The sequence below is a fragment of the Lethenteron reissneri genome, chromosome 17 (genome assembly GCF_015708825.2).
Source record: "Lethenteron reissneri isolate LAM-NWPU_2019-01 chromosome 17, ASM1570882v1, whole genome shotgun sequence".
Lineage (NCBI taxonomy): Eukaryota > Metazoa > Chordata > Hyperoartia > Petromyzontiformes > Petromyzontidae > Lethenteron > Lethenteron reissneri.
The window spans coordinates 9,423,627-9,438,261 of NC_083795.1; the positions used below are offsets into that span (position 1 = coordinate 9,423,627).

The window sequence follows — 14,635 nt, forward strand, 5'->3', positions numbered from 1 at the left end:
CCACTGCCGGAAAGGCCTCCTCTAAACGGAGCCCAAGCGAGCCCCTCTCGAGGATGTTTTGGCTTACTCTTCCACACTGGTCAGACGTCTTGAAATCATTGGCAGTATCTACACTTTACCCCACTACACGCGACCTGTGGATCCACTAATTGTGGCGTACCCAGATTTGAAGCTTCCGTGACTGCAAGGATTCATACTCTTTGGTTTTTTCGGTAAAGTCACGTAGGTAAAAAATAAAATAAATGAAAAAAACTTAACTAAACTTAGGCGGATGTGCTTTCGCTACGTTGTCCCCACCTGAAGAAGGATGCTTGTGTTGCGCCCGAAACGTAGTGATTTAATTTAGTTGTTTTCATTTATTTTATTTTTTTACCTACGTGACTTTACTGAAAAATCCAAAGAGTATGTGGTGTACCCATTTGTACTGCTGGGTGATAGGCGGGGGTACTTTATAAACCTGCCCCACTGTTTCAACTGCCGCACTGGGAGGCCGAACCAGTGACCTCTGGATTACCAGACTAGTGTGCAAACCATTACACCATGGCAGCATCCCTCACTTGATCTATGATCACACCAACTTCAAGTACATAACTGTCAACCCGTTTACATTGCAGGAACAGTAGATAGAAAAAAAATCTAAACTGTGCCTTTAACATTATACATTCGAGTGGCATTTACTATACGCAATGGATGCACTCACCAGAAGGACTTTTATGGTAATAATTCGAATAACAATGCTCGAAAAACCATATTTACGGCAGTAATTTGCAGAACATGATCAACGGAAGACGAAAATCAACTTGCAAAGCTACCAGAAGGGTAGCTGTTCAATGTGTACCCAAGTGTGTTTATTGGTCAACAGACGTTGACTTCTGAACTTCAAAAGCTTGCACGGTTTCATAACCAATATGCGCCACCATTAAACCTTGTTCCCAGGCCTTTTTCAATGATTTTACATCTGGGTTTAAAATACCGGGCAAGATGCTGTGAACGGATGTGAAAAGTTGGGTATATTTCTGAAAGTCTATGAACCTCACTGCTTCCTGCTGAGCTCCTGGAGTGTATTGCTTCTCCCCATGGCACACATCAATATCCTTTGTCAAGGAGTCAAGACATAAACATGCCAGTGAGGATAAATCACTCAACACAATCACTGTGTGGGTAAAGCTTCAGTGGGGGTGATCAGGTTCGCTCAAATTAACTTAAAACACAGCTTAATTTTCAAGGTTTCTTCGAATTACAACAGTGCAGCATTTTCATTCTCTATACATGATTCCATTACATATTGAACAAATTTTCCTAATCTTACAAAGGTTGAAGTTTTAACGAACATAACTTATGAGTGGGACAGTGGTTGTACAGTGATTAGCGTCCTGCACTACAGTACTTTGGCCAGGAATCCAACTCGAATTGCCTGGATCAGTTATATTAGTGCAAAGTGATAGATTAACCTGTCCTGGGCTCCCCCATCCCCCTCCAGTATTAACCTGCACTGACCAGTGTAAAGTATGGTCGAACAAACCACCCTAACATACAACAGGTGGAGAGGCCTTCATCTGCAAATAATAGCACACATTTAAAGTGAAGAGATATACTGTTATATTCTTGGTTCTTTCGGTAAAGTCATGTAGAAGGGAAATTATAAAATAAAAAAAATATTAAACAATAAAATTGTATTGTTTAATATTTTTAAAAAGAATAAAATTGTATTGTTTTATATTTTTCATATTGTATTATTTCCCTTCTACGTGACTTTACCGAAAGAACCAAGAATATGAATCCCTGCAGTCACGAAAGCTTTAAATCAACAGATATACTGTTCTCTAAAAGCCTAAAATTCACATCTAACTTCTACGTACCTTTATAAAGTTGAAATATTTGTTATGATAAAATATGCTATTTAAATGTATAATGTATCTACAGCCCATTTTACATTATAACTCACCATTGATGTTAGCCGTGCCTGGCAATCGAACTCGAGTCGGCAGTTTTTGTAGCACACTCCGCTCATCACTCGCACCACCATTTCACCCCGCAATTTTATTTAATTTTCCTTACAACCTCAACTACAAACAGATGAAAATGAAACGTATGCATACAGATGGTTTTAAACGGCTGACCTCGGTGAAGTGACATCATCCGGTCTTGGCAGTTTGCAGAGAGACTACAACTGCAGTGCTCACATTTGGCACATACGTTGACGATGCACATTACATCACGCAGTCCCCTCTACGAGCATTCCGACATGCAAATGCTATCACAGAGTGGTACCATGTGGAAAAACAATTACGTGCATGTGCATCCACTATTAGTGCTGTTGCCTTTGTGAAAATGAAACATGTGTAATTGATTCTATATTGTACACAAAGACGTATGCCTTGTTATGCAGGGAACTTTGTTCCCACACTCGACTTATATATGTTTTTTGTTTAAATACATACTGTATGCAGGCCGGTTAAAATGTGGTAATTTGAACGAATTATTTTAATCCAATGGGTGTGCTTTACTTGTGTTTCCATCTGGGTGTCCTCTATTATGAGTTATACTTTAAATTGCCTCTGCGCACTTCTCCAATGCAAAATTACTGCATTAACTTTAACTGTAAAATATAGCACTCGACATAGCTGCCAAAGAACATGAAATAAAACAAAGCCACAGATCACTTGCAATGTTTTCCCTTTTCAATGCAATTAGAAACAATACCACGAAGTCAATTGACAAATACCTCGCAAAGGATGCAATCTTTTTTTGGAGCAGCCAATAGCAAAACGTGACGCTTACCTTTAGACATTTTTTAAAACACATCGGTCAATAACTCATCACTAAAGCAATAAACAAATAATGCCATAACAGGCGAAATTTTCGTCCAATGGCCCTTAACAGCATAATGACCACTTCTGCAATGAAGGGTCATTGCCTGAACCGTCACCTGGTACAGTACAATATAATAATTTCCCCCTCTTATTGATGGTGTTGAGCTTTTTGTTGTTATGTGTGGCACTGCTGCCAAAGCAGTATCACAGCTTCTGTTGTTTTAAAAAATAATCAAAAAGTTATACCCATCGTTTTTAATATCACAAATACATGTGTACACCGGAGCATGTAAACACTTGAGAACCCCATGGGAAAATCTTTGCCCTGGAATACATCCGGAGGATCTCGCCGTCGAGTGAGAGCAATTCAAACATTGACACAATCGGCTCTCCAGCCAGCTGTGCCTACAGTATTAACATGTTAATGAAAGCTCGAATCAAACTGTCAGGACTGGAGCCCAATCACCACTTGCTATTGACATTCAAATGAGACCGGGAAAGACCAATCAGTACTGTCTGATGGCACATAAGCCAAGCCTCTAATTTCATCATTGTTTAGGAAGCAAATTGAATTTCTCAATGCCCAAAATCTAACCACAATACTCAGAGCCAAGTAAAGCGCGACTTTAAACGAACATGCAAAAGTAGCCTTGGATGCTATCCTATAACGGTGGAACGTCAGCAAGCCATCTGAGAACGTGTGGCCATGGCTTGTACGTTGATGACTTCATTAAATACAGCACTGTATACACGATACACATTACATCACCCAAGGCCAAACAGGCACCTCAAACCTCCCCCTGGCATATACTGTACGACAGCAAATATAATTTATTTGCTTAAACAGATACGTTCTGTACTTTCCACCACAGGCTTTGTATAGCTGCGCATATTAGTCTAATAATAATTTACAATCCTTTGTTAATAAACTGATGGATGAAGACCTCTCCACGATGTATCTGTCGGTCGTGGGGGTTACTTAACTATACTTCACCCCGCTGGACTGTGTGGGTTTGTGAAGACAGGAGGGCACCCAGGTCCGTTTTCAAAATTTCACTTTCAATTGATGCTTGCTTGTGGCCGGGAATCTAACCCTGTAAGCTTGGTTCATTGCGCAGTGTGCTAAGCACCGAGCTCACCGCTTGCATCCCCTTGGTCTAATTAGCAGGCACTATTCACATGAATGTATTATTTTTTAAACAAAGGCTCTGTAACCAAAGCACAAATATGCATTCCTAATTTCAGCATGATTTGGCCCAACAGACGCCCTCATTTGGCCTTCTTACTACAATTTGTACACACTTTATAAGCGAAACACCCATTTTTCATTAACAGTATACACGTGTGCAGGATCTTAAGTGTTGTTTATACTGTATATACAAGCATATTTCAATGTCCAAATGTAATTACCCTACTGTACACCGTAACCATTATTGTCAAGTTAACTCCACGTTCCATCAACTGATAAAATGCAGTCCAAATCAGTCACATGACTAGCTTTAAGCCAAGTCCAGCTCTAATGCGATTAAACCTGATTGTGGTTGTGGCCCTTGACCGATCATCCCAGAATGCATCCCAATCGCTCACCACCACCGGTCTAGCAGTGGTGGATGCCTTTAATCCAGCACTATGGAGGCGAGAGTTGGTGTATCACACAAATGGTTGATGACACTCCCTTTCTGTCGACGTCAAGCTGCCCTATACCATGGCTTGTTCAGGAGAATGGAGTACAGCAAATGTGGACTAGTCTCCACCTGGGTCTATCAATGTTGGATAGAGCGTTGCCCACTCGCACGCGTTGATTTTTTTACAGGTGCTCCGGTTTCCCCTCAACATGTATAGACGCTTATCGATTTGCTCAACACGTTTTAACATACAGTACATGCACCACCATGTACTGTGAATTGTGCAATATCGTGAGAAGCAGTTCGCATGAATGATGCTATATAATAGCCTGAATAGTGCCTGGATGGGTGACCACCTTGCACAAATAGGTTTGTCATGGACCACTGCTGTGCTGCGTGGTGGTCAGGAGTGGGCAGTGCAACAGCATCCATTGTTGTAGAGTACTTACATGCTCCCACATCTATTCCCCCCATCTTAACCAACCTTCACTGACCAACGCGGTGCAGAATGGCAAAATAATCCACATGGCCCACACATACATGTACACGGTGACGTAGTGGAGAAAGAAAGTCGACAAATCCCGCTGGGAGATAGAGGTGCTATGGTAAGCATTAACTGATTTGGTCTCTTATGCAGATTACCAAATGTGGACAGACCAGAGTTCCAGCACTGTGGATGCCGAGACTCAGGTGTATGAAACATTATCAAGGCGTGAAGTTAAAAACTGAAGCATTAATTTGCCATGGTCGCAAACATAGCTCGAACAAGTACATAAAGTGTAATGTTGTGGTACTTAACTTTAAGCCTATCCACTTACATGTAAGCCTACCAATCTATGTAAACATATGCGATATCGGTGTCATTTCTGCATGCAAAACTTGTGGCACATTAAAGCAGAACTTCTATGGTGAGACAGCGTTAGGCAGGACGTCGTCCAAGTGTATGAACGGACAATCCGCGCAATGTGGAACACGCTGTAACCACATCCTTCAATTTCTGAGTGGCGCAAAGGATAGATTACGGGCCGCATACTGTTTGAAGAAAAGACACTGCCATCATAAGTGCCTGCTGTGTTTTTAAGTTTACAATGGGCACCGTTGCCGGATCTCCTTGTGTTTTTTAGAAACGCCCAACTCTAAACGTAGTAACCTGGTATAAAAACACACAACCCCAGCCCACAGCAGCACACTGTAATGTATCTAGGAGCATTAATGATGAGACTACGAAGATAATGACTTATGACCATGAAAGAGAATAACAGCTTGTGGAGGAATACTGCCAACTATCAGCGCAAAGTCATAGTACACTCCAGTATTCTCTCCCGTACGAATTACATAAACATATATACAACTGCTGCACAATTAGTTCCTAAATTACGAATATTTCAACACGAATTAATGCATCTAGGTGTGGGGTGGTGCTGCAGTGGTTGGCGCACTGTGATTACAAGCCCGATGACCCGAGTTTGATTATTGGCCATGGATAGTGAGAGAATCATAATTAATAAACATTGGGGAGAGATATCTAAACCAGTCCAGGGCACCCCCTTAACCAACCTACTCTAACCATGACGGTGAAGTACGGTTAAACAATCCCAATAATTATGCATGTCATGGAGAGGTCTTAATTAGCAGTGTTATAACGAATGTGTCTAAATGATTATTACAGTATCAGTATTATTATTTAATTATACATCTCCATTAAAATAACACCGGAAAATGGATAACTTTCATTAAGGCGGTTCTAAAGTAAATGAAGGGTAAAACAAAAAAACAAAGAATGGGGGGTGGGTGGGGGGAGCAGATTGCGCACACATTCAAATGTAAATGTATACACGGGTAGACACAAAGCACTCACCATCGTAGCGCACCACAATGCGGGGCGTTGGGTCCTCACTTATGGCAGCTGGGCTGAGGCACAGCAGGGTCAACAGCAAGGCTGAGGGGGAGGCCATCCCATGGGCACAACGACGTCCCTGTCTGAGGCCAGTGCTCCCCACCATCCCAGAGCACTCCTACACAGCCCTACGAGACACACACGTACACACACGCGAGATGTTTTAGATAGTAGGTTATTGCAGGACATCTTGTTATGTGGTCACGGTGCGATGGTAAGCACACTGCAATTGCAATCCAGAGGTCGCCAGTTTGATTAGATCTCCTGTTATGGGCGGTTGAAACAATGAGCGAGTTTCTTAAATCAACTCCCGCCACCAGCAGAATGTGAATGGGTACACCACTGTGCTGGGACGGTAAAGTGTGGGTACTCGCATGTCTTCCAAGACGTCTGGCCAGCATGGCAGAGTAGGCCAAAAATGCCCTCTACCAGGGAGCTCTCCAGAGCCTCCACTAAAGCACCCTTAGGTTAGCGGCCCTTCCGCCAGTAATGGCGTGAGCAAGCAATTACAGTGGCACCATACCTTCATGCAGGCAATATTGTTATTTCCCATGAGAAATCAACAAAATAGTACAGTAAAACTGTTGTCACATACATCATTGACTGGCCATGACTGAAATTAGTGTTTTACTTACATTGGCACATGCCAGCAATATTCGTGTGGGACTTGCTATCTCCCGGGGAGGGGTGACACAGGACCACGCTTCAAACCTGGCACGGTTTCATTCCTGACCGTGCCTTACATCCGACATAAGGACCGATTGTTTATTCCCCCTCCTCAGCATTGTGAGCAGACCTTCATCTAACATAACTGACAAAGAGCTGTACACATTGGCACCTCACCGATTTGCTTTGTTGCGAGAAATGCAATTAAATAATACCGAACATATGCCCACCTCACTTTGTGTGTGGAGTATATTGTACATGCAATGTGTGCAAACAGTATGCATACGTATAAACTCTCCCTTATACGGAATAGCTGACAAAAAAGGTGAATGTCTTGCATAAGGATTGCAGTGTGGTGTACAGTACTGGATTGTTTATTGTTGGCAGGGGTAACATCTCAATATTGGAAGGAATACCATTTAAAATTGCGGTCATGATCATCATGACCATTCTTTGGTGGTAGAAAACAATGAATACAACTTTGTTCGCCATTAACTTAAGTTGTCATATGGCAAGACATGCAATGCCAAATTTTGCACTTTAAAGGACATAAACTCAATATAAAACTATAATTGATTCTGCAAACCCACACATGCACACATTATCAGGTCATGATCAATTTCGACTGCTGGATGAAGCCCCCCCCCCCCCAAGCCCTTGTCATCTCTTACGGACCAGCGACGTAGCGATAATAATAATCCACCTAGCACCATTCCACGAGCTCATTTCATTGCTCCATCTCCGCCACGGACGTCAACTCTGGCGGGTTCCCTCTCCCTTGGCTGCCATTCATTCCATCATTAGTCTCGACCACCATCAATTCCTTTATAGCGACGTGTCCTGCCCAAAAGCCCCGTTTGTCTCTCCGTGTAATTGCAAGCATGTGCTTCTCACCCCGGTACCATGCTGCTGTGCAGTCCATCTCTACCCCCACACATACTCAGCATTGTTTACATATAAGTAGTACTAACGCGGTCGCCTACAAAACACTACATTACTCCAGTACACTCAACATACAGGCAAAGCAAGTTCACCGTAACGCTGAACTGTGAAATAACATGACAATTGGATAGAATTTGCGGTGCTTTGTCAATCCACTGGTGGATATGAGGGTCTCCCGGACGGCGTATCGTATGTTGTTTGACCATCACACGGGCTGGTGAAGATAGTGGGGGGCAGGCTGGTTGGGACATCATTCGCCACTGACGTTAGCCGTGACCGGGAGTCGAACTCGTGCCAGGCTGGGTTCATATCACAGTGCGTAAATCGATTCGGCCACCGCTCCCATCCTTACCACCACCACCTCTCAATAACACAATTATCAAGAGCACACAATTCTAACCGAGAAGAGAATACAAAAATATCTCTGCGTGTAATAATATATATTAGACAGCCAAACAAACCCATGGCAACTCTACTCACCTGACATTAAAGTGGTCGATATTCAGGATGTTACCTAGCAAAGGTACCCAAGCCTGTGCTAACTACACAGCAGTGTACGCATGCCTAAGGAAGTACACACAAGCTATTTAAATTCACACCTTCATGGCCAACGCCTTAAGTACACCATCTATATACGTGTTTGTTTAGTACAGCAAAGCATTCGTTTGAAAGGGTCCCTTGTACAGTAGTTTATAAACGAGTTATATCGTGCGTGTGTAAATACACACATCATGCAATGCGTTTATCTATATGTATTTACAAAGACACACACATACAATGGCATTAGCACAATGTAACAATACAGAACCACAGGCGCGTCTACGTTTCTTTCGTTATACAATAAAATAAATCACATCAACAACAAGAAAGGCGGATGGGGAGTTTAATTAAACCCAGCGCGCAGTGCTCGTGAGATAAGTTTCGCGTTGTTTAACATCTTTTCCTGTAACATTGCTCCGCGATATTTGTTACCATACCTCGTCCCATTAGTTTAACCCGACCCTGTATCCTCATCATCATCATCTCTGTCTCTCCGTGTGCAATAATGGCTATCGGCAAACAATACAAACGTGGTTTAAGCGGTATCCGTGAATGTGTTCACACACAAAGCAGCAGCAGCACGTACCGAAATGACGCTGCTAGCCCCTCTCTGGTTTAGACCGAGGACGTCCCGCTCCGTGACAGCTAAAATAAAGGGAGATTGACGAACGAGTGGGTGCGTCGCGTGTTACAAAGCAAACAACTTTTAGGGGTCGAACGAAAACGACCAAAAGTTGCCGAGCCACGATGATAGTTTTCGACTGACAAGGAGGAGGGCATCGGACCCAAAGCTGCTGTGGCTTGAGACGTGGGCGGCCCTCCGCACACCACCAGAGGGCCCCTGTCATTGGCCGCTTGTGGCTTAATGTCCACGCCCACTTCGCGTCGTCTACACTGCCACACATGCTGCCGGGTGGGGTACAGGAGGACACAGTGTTGGTGGTGGTGGTGGGGAGGCTTTTTAAATCCTTTATATTAAGTTCGCGTGCGTGCTTGCTTGCTTGCTTGGGACCGTGCAAATCTTTCGGTCGTTTTTTAACCCACTTCCCGTGATCCAATCGAGCTGACATTTTCCACACAGACTCGTTGTGCCAGACAATTATTGTTCGTGAAAAAAAATTCCCAAAATTTTACACTTTTTAGGCAAAAAAAAATGATTTTACATATATTCAAATAGAACGCATTCATGGTTTTGGCTGAACGTCAGAGTGTAAGAGCCCAGAGCGTAACCCCTCCACAGGCCGTGGCGGAGTAGCGCAGTTGGTAGCGCCCTCGCTTCCCATGCCAAAGGTCGCGGGATTGATCCCCGCGTCCTCCACAGGCGAATATATTTTTAAATCCTTTATATTAAGTTCGCCGCCACGCATATAAAGGATTTATAGTGAAAAACTTTGTTTTTACGGGTTTACTTGTTTGCTCGCTTGCCTTGTGGGGCTCTGGTGTCACGGATTCATTCAGCGTCAAGCTTGGCCCCACACAACTCTTGCTCCACCTTCAGCTTGCTTTCTTTCTCGTCCAGTTTTTGCATGGTCTTTTGTATGTATGTGTGTGTGTGTTTTTTTTTAGAGTAGCCGCAAAATGTTTGGTGGGATTTTGGTGTCTCCTGTTTTTAACCTTTTTTTTTAGATCTCGTGGAAAATCTTGAGTAATGTATACGTTCTTATGATGAATATCTATAAAGCGCAGTCACCAAAAAACTGTGCTTATTCATACTTTATCTCCTTCCTAATAAGGTTGAAAGCGCAGATACTTTAGATCTCCACGTGTGTATGTCGAGGTGGGGCACAAATCGTAGCAATTACCCAATTTGAACACACTACTAAGTTACTTGATGGCCTTAGCCTATGCATTCGATTTGTTTGTATCCCGACATCATAGTTGGCAATATGTATTCTTAAAAATCTACTTCTGAGGCCAAACGCATGGTTGGAAATATGAACATTTGTACATATTCATGATTTTTCGTCCTTGCTTGTATCGTCTTTGAGACATTTGTTTATTCTGTTGCAGTCACGCTGGCTTGCTTTTCTTTCTTCAGATCTCAATTTAGCACAATTTATGGCAAAATTAAACGAAATGCATAGCTATGAAGTGCAAGGAAGTGTAGTACAGTAACAATATAGTTTGTATTCATTTGTTTATTGCTGCTATGACCAGTGTAGGTCACCATTGAAAAATACATGCTAGGCTAAATGGCCGTTACCCAAAATATCTGCCTGACTCACTATATAGTTGGTGCACATTTGCATCTGGATTAAGGTCAGACTAAAACTAACCCAAGAGCATGATCTGGAATTCTAATGGGAATAATTGCAACACTCTCTGACCAAGCAGAAACAGTTGGCACTGGCAGTTTGATGATCAGACCGAGTCGGACTGCACTCATATAGGTTATTTACTGCCCCTGACCTTTTTATGGCAATCAATGTTGATGGGGTGCTATTATAGGCCCTCCTGAGAATTCACAATGATGCCAGTCTACCTCACTTCATACCAACATCCTGGTGGAAGTAACTACAGGAACGTAATTCGTTTAATTAATACAAACCGCAGGGTATGTTTAAGCTAGATTTATTCGGATAAGCTTGCCATAGTTGTCTGAATGAGTAAAACAACTTCACAATAATAATGCGAACAATGCCATGCAAATGTTAAAGGCAAAGCAAGGTATACTATTTTTCTAATGAAGAGCAGATATACACCAAGGCCGTAGCCATGGGGTCAACATTGGGGGGCGACCAAATCTTCCAGGGGGTCTGGGGGTGCCAAACCAGAAAAATATCAAAATTTGAAAACTTATTTCCTGCCATTTCCTGCCTAAAAATATTTTAAAATTCACTAACACATGGGATTAACTTTTTATTTATTTTTTACAATAATGTCTAATAGTGTATTGTATTATTTTCTCGGTTTTTTTTTTCCATTTCTTATTTCATTGTATGTAATGTTTGAGATTAGGGATTAATAAAGTACAACCATTATCATATACATACAAATCTATGCATTGATTTATATGAAGACAAGTCCAGATATTGTGGCCAAGGTTTAGCAAATTGTTTTTATTTAAATAGCATAGCAATTATTATTACTTTTTTATATTTTTAATAGCAATATATTGGGGCGGACATTTTGAGCATATTTGAATATTGGGGGGGGGATGTGTGTCCCCCCCCCCCAATATCTATTATAATTATGGCCTTGATATACACACACTCTTATCGAAAATGTGTATAACTGTAGCATTGTTACGTACACAAATCTCCGGAAAAATGCACTTGTCCTGCAGAAAGACTAAAGGCAAAGTGAAAATTTGAAACAAAAATATTTAAGTTTACCAAGGATGTCTGGTATGTACTGGCTGGTTTTAAACAAAAAGAAACATTAAACATGTGTTTTTTTATGCCTGCCAAATATCACATACATTTTATAGTATCTTGTTTCATTCTACTCCTCATACTTTCCTCAGATTTCACCTTACATCAGCAGCCACTTGATTAATATACCTGGAGGTGGGTTTTTTGCTATATAAAATTTGGAGGAATGAAAGTATGCATGAAATATTGTAGATGAGTTATGCTTTTGGTAATGTGGCACTTCTCAAACACCTCTGATTAAGTAGAGGAATGCATTAACAGTACTTCACATTAACATTCTTTCATCATATGAAATACTAAATTGTCACCGCCTTTTACTGGAACACGTCAATCTGCTGTCAAACATGGATAAAGGTTATAGCCATACTCTAAGTTAATGCACAATGACGACGTTCAGGTTACTAAGCATTTGTACTGACAGTGTTAGTTTAGTGGGACCTGACCGACATTCTTATATATATTTTTCATCAACCAGTAATTATACCTTCCATTGATCAATACCTTGTCAGGATAAGCCTCAGACACAGAAACATTATACTCCAGTATTCAGGCAGTCATTAGCAGTGTTTACTCTCAGGACAGACTCAAACAGTGTTTTGATTGTGTGTTTTCATTGATTGCTTCACTGCTTCACGAGTTATTGACTGCATGTCGATCTTTTTGACGATAATCTTTGTGTGTATTTTCTGTTGCTCATCTGCCAGATTGTTTTTCCTATACTTTTTGTGTAACATCTGACAAAGAAAGTTTATGATCAAGTATGAAAAAAAAACATCTTGTGAAAATGTTTTGGGAAAAGTGTGCAAAAATGTAATGGTGCAAGCCCACTCTGCAGTCATTAATCAAAACGACATAAATGTTTGAGGCGTTTAATGAATGGATGTTAACATGGACAACGTACACCAAAAATGCAAATACACATGACACTGCACCACCTCACATAACCTCAAAATGTAAATAAACACATTAAGAGCACTGCCCTAAAAGGAAAAACGTATATAATAGGCGGCGTTTTGGACAATGGATCCTCTTCAAAGCATCGAAATGCCATTCACGAATGTGTTGATTCTTTGTTATTTGTGATATCACACAATACTAACGTACGCTGCTGCACCTGTTTTGCAAAAGTATCACGTGTAGGTGATGTACCATAGTGTATTCGCCATTCCTACCTTTAGGTGGTGGAAATACCATTGTGAAAAAACATTAATGGTTTCATAACATATTTAAGGTAAGGTTATGTTCGTAAACAATTGTTTACCGAGGTTACGGAACGCCCTCTCTGTGTCAAAGTTTGACACGGGTTCCACCTACTGGGAAAATAAAATAGGTACATTATTTTTCTTGTGTTTTTTGGATCCACGCATGAAAATGCGTAAATTCAAATCTATTGAGACGGTTTTTGAACAATTAGTATGTGGTGATTATTGACACATGAATTATTCTCATTATCAGCCTCGCTTACCATGCATAAATGCGGATAGATTGAAAACGAATTTCTTTTGAACTTTGAGTTTGTTCACCTTCTACACCTCCGATTAGCACGGTTGGCCACGTAGGTGCGAAAAAAGTTCTACATACTTCATAGGATGATTTGACTCCTGCGGGAGACCATTTGTAAATATATATATTTTTTATCACAAATTAACATATATTATTTAGGCCTCGGTTTGTCGAGAGCCTGGGTGACTGCATTCATATACGCCGAGTCAAATGCCTTTACACATTCTCCAGCGACGAGGCATACGTGGGATTTGGTACGGTACGTATTTGCCTTTTTATTTTCAGAATCTGCTTTATAGTTCGTGCGTGGTCAATGATAGCAATGGGATGGTATTCGTCTCCATTGGTGGCCGCTGAACTAGTGGTGGGAATATCCGCATTACAATGACAGGAAGCAGTCTGTTATAAGATGATCACTGTTGACTACCCACAAAGTGAAAACTAATACTGGTAGGAACCTCCTGGTTACACCAGCCCACAGGGGATTATTGTGTCCGTCCGTCCGTCCGTCGTGCATCCAAAAATGGGAGGGGCTGGGTGGAGAGGGAAGGGTGGGGAGGGGCTGGGTGGGGAGGGTGGAGAGGGGAGGGTGGGGCTGGGTGGGGAGGAGAGGGTGGGGAGGGGCTGGGTGGGGAGGGGAGGGTGAGGAGGGGCTGGGTGGGGAGGGTGGGGAGGGGCTGGGTGGGGAGGGTGGGGTGGGGCTGGGTGGGGAGGGGAAGGTGGGGAGGGGCTGGGTGGGGAGGGGAGGGTGAGGAGGGGCTGGGTGGGGAGGGGCTGGGTGGGGAGGGTGAGGAGGGGCTGGGTGGGGAGGGTGGAGCTGGGTGGGGAGGGGCTGGGTGGGGAGGGTGAGGAGGGGCTGGGTGGGGAGGGTGGAGCTGGGTGGAGGGTGAGGAGGGGTGGGGCTGGGTGGGGAGAGGAGGGGCTGGTCACCCCGTGGTGCCCTTATAAAACTCAACGTTTAGCCTACTCACGCCGGCTTGTGCCCGCCCTCACAGTCGGGCATATTTGCGGAATACACCACGCCGCCGTTGACCCTGGCCATTGACCGAACAACCCAACGTTCCTACCAGCTTCCTCCGCAGGAATGTGTTAACAATCGGTGATGATTGTCTGAGTCAATCTTTGACCACGACTCCAACAGGCAGCCCTTCCGATAGCGTGATAGGCAATCCAAAACAACAACTTGGCTGAATATGCACAATAGCGATATGTCAAGTAGAGGCATGTAACCAAAGTTTCAAAATTCTAGACTGGTAATAAAATCGTAGTGCAGTA

At 42.6% G+C, this 14,635-nt stretch overlaps 1 protein-coding gene across 2 annotated transcripts in view; it reads right to left on the reverse strand.

Moving 5' to 3' along the window:
• The window catches only part of LOC133343455 (semaphorin-4C-like), a 51,503-nt gene extending 42,211 nt beyond the window's left edge, over positions 1-9,292 (reverse strand). For both annotated transcript variants that reach the window (XM_061553084.1, XM_061553083.1), the window contains exons 1-2: positions 9,070-9,292; positions 6,297-6,463 (exon numbers count right to left, since the gene is read on the reverse strand). In XM_061553084.1, the coding sequence (XP_061409068.1) occupies positions 6,297-6,441 (145 nt within the window). In that variant the 5' untranslated portion in view covers positions 6,442-6,463; positions 9,070-9,292. The remainder of the gene's footprint in view (positions 1-6,296; positions 6,464-9,069) is intronic.
• Positions 9,293-14,635: the final 5,343 nt, after the last annotated feature.